The following is a 2,783-nucleotide window of genomic DNA, read 5'->3' as shown; positions in this document are numbered from 1 at the left end:
AGAGAGAGAGAGAGAGAGAGAGAGAGATGTTTGGGTCAATAGTCAGCTAATAGTATTAACACAGCCTACCACATGAAAGGTGAAATTGTTCCCTTCGTCTGTCTTGGTGACCGAACCCCAGTACAGGAAGTGGTCATTGTTGATGACCCGACCAGCAAAGTCACTCTGACTCAGGACTGATATGTGCTCCTGGTAGTAGTTGTCCGCAACCTGGAGGAGGGGAAAAAAAAACCCCCAAAAAAACTTACTTTTCCCTCTCATTTGGTATACATCAGTGTTCAAGTGTTCATGCATTAACATCCTCATCATTCTGTAGAACACACTGAGACTACAAATTCAGTCACGTCAAATAAGACTGGCATCAGTGGTGAATATAGGTTAGGATCTTTGCTGTTGCATGCTCACTGTTTGCTGAAATGCTGTTCCCCACTCAGCCCGGATTGGCCCAGACAGGCACGGTCCAAGCAGCATGTCTCCAATTTAATCTAACTTGAGAAGGAAGCGTAAAATAGGAGGAAAAAACATTTACAACTCCCCCCTACCAATTTCTGGTCTTTATAGCACAGTGCCCTGTTCTGTCAGCTCAAAGCAATGTTATCGGCTAGATAGACTCACCAAATGCAAAATACATTGCTCAAAGAATCCAAAAAGATCAATAAACACACCAAATCAAAATCCATACAAATGACATTCATATTAGTTCAATGATTTTGTATAATACTCTGGGTCTACTGACCGCTCTGAATAGTTTGGAATCTATGCCTCAGTAAACGCAACAATGTAAGTCACTTTGCCATGAGACCACCAGTATTTATAATTCTTAATCATTTCACTGTGAACGATTTTTTTGCACAATTCCCAGACTGAATCAGGGTGATACTTTAATGTCCTACCTTTTTCTAGATACTTAACCCTATAAACTTTTCATGTAAATCCTCACGTACTCAGTACAAGAGTCACAGGACATGTGTAGTATCATGGTGAAATCAGGTGCTTGTCAAAATAATGAAACCAAAGAAACTGGCATTTTTCCATACACACTGGCCAATTTTAATCGTTGTTTTTTTTACTTGACAGCTTTTATTATCCATTTAAAAACATGTTTCTGTGAAAAACTTTAACCAAAGGCATATAAAAAAAAGTTAATTTGAAGTTTCCAAGAACACTCAAGCTTTGGAAGCTACCAAACTTTGACGGCCATATTCTCATGAATTTTTACGTCTACCCTTACCTCCTTCATCGAAAATATCTTGGAATTTACTCTAGATAGACGATGAGTAAATTTTTTCCACAAAAGAAAAACATATGAACAAGTTTTAAGGGGATACCAATAACTCTATATGCCCAAAAGTTGACAAGAACCAGATTCCAACATTTCGTGACACATACATTATTTTCAACAGGTACAAGTGTGACAGAGATTCCCAGTCTCCATCATCTAAAAAAATTTCTTGAGAACTTCATTTTCAGGCATTAACATATATTATAATTAAAAGGAAACTTTACACATTCAAAATAACAATTAACTAAAACTGCACGATGTGAGGTCGAGGATAATTAATGAACATGACTAAGTTAGTAATCTTACCTGGTTAAAGAACCGGTTGCACAGACAGGACTTGCCGACCCCATACTGACCCTTGTCCCTCTCCGTGCCGGACAGGCCGATCACACTCACGTTGAACGTTCGGCCCTCTGCCCTCCGCGCCATCCCGCGGAGTTACATCTTCCCGGGGACTCTACACAACAAAACAATTTTAAAAACTTCTTAACATACATGATCGACTGAGTAACTTGTAAGATATCAGTTACATCAGCTCAAATCAGACAGATCAGCAAGATAAACGGAAGACAGACAGATATTGGAAAGATAGCCAGCTGAGAAAGATATCGCTTAAGATACATGGTCAGCTCAGAAAGAGTTTAAGATACATGGTTGGCTTAGAAAGATCAATAAGATGGTTGGTTCGCTCAGATATAGATACATGGTCAGCTCAGAAAGATGTCAGTAAGATACATGGTCCACTTAGTCACATAACGGTAAGACACATGGTCCACATAACAGTAAGATACGTGGTCCACTCAGTCACATAACAATTAAATACATGGTTAATTCAGTCACATAACAGTAATATACATAGTCCACTCAGTCACATAATGATAACAGTAAGATACATGGTCGACTTAGTCATCAGTGAGATACATGGTCCATTTATTCACATATAACAGTGCGAGACATGGTCGGCTCAGACAGAGTGAGATACATGGTCAGCTCAAAAATATTTTAGATACATGGTCAACTCAGAAAGGTCAGCTCAGAAAGATATTAAAAAAATATCCAGTAAGATGCATGGCTGGGTCAGAAAAATAGCAGTCTGGTCCATTCAGTCACACAACAGTTAGATCCATGGTCGGCTCAGTAAGATAGAAGTATAATTTTTTTTTATATATTAGGTTTGGTTGGCTTAATAAGTTGCATGGTCAGCTACAGCTATCTAAATAAGAAACAGATACGTCAGTAGTCGAGTGCTTGGACAAAGGGACTCGTGATGATGAGGCTGCTGGTTCGGGGTTTCGATGCTAAGGTCAGTCCTACGTTGTGCCATTGGTAAAGGCAGTTACAAGCTCAGCAAGACATAGCAAGGGATTGGGGTGAGTCAGAGAAGGGGAAGAGGGAGAGAAAGCGGAGAGAGAGAGGGGAAGAGAGAGAGAGAGAGAGAGAGAGAGACATGAGCTTCTCCGCACTCTGGACCTTCCCGCCGACCGCCCGTTTCAGGTAAGTC

At 40.1% G+C, this 2,783-nt stretch overlaps 1 protein-coding gene across 4 annotated transcripts in view; it reads right to left on the bottom strand.

Moving 5' to 3' along the window:
* LOC101860974 (rho GTPase-activating protein 5) overlaps window positions 1-2,783 on the bottom strand; it is a 93,005-nt gene that overhangs the window by 67,280 nt on the left and 22,942 nt on the right. For all 4 annotated transcript variants that reach the window (XM_035969613.1, XM_035969612.1, XM_035969614.1 and 1 more), the window contains exons 2-3: window positions 1,589-1,739; window positions 70-210 (exon numbers count right to left, since the gene is read on the bottom strand). In XM_035969613.1, the coding sequence (XP_035825506.1) occupies window positions 70-210; window positions 1,589-1,711 (264 nt within the window). In that variant the 5' untranslated portion in view covers window positions 1,712-1,739. The remainder of the gene's footprint in view (window positions 1-69; window positions 211-1,588; window positions 1,740-2,783) is intronic.

The sequence above is a fragment of the Aplysia californica genome, unplaced genomic scaffold (genome assembly GCF_000002075.1).
Source record: "Aplysia californica isolate F4 #8 unplaced genomic scaffold, AplCal3.0 scaffold00163, whole genome shotgun sequence".
Classification (NCBI taxonomy): Eukaryota; Metazoa; Mollusca; class Gastropoda; order Aplysiida; family Aplysiidae; genus Aplysia; species Aplysia californica.
This window is presented reverse-complemented; position numbering and strand designations above follow the sequence as displayed.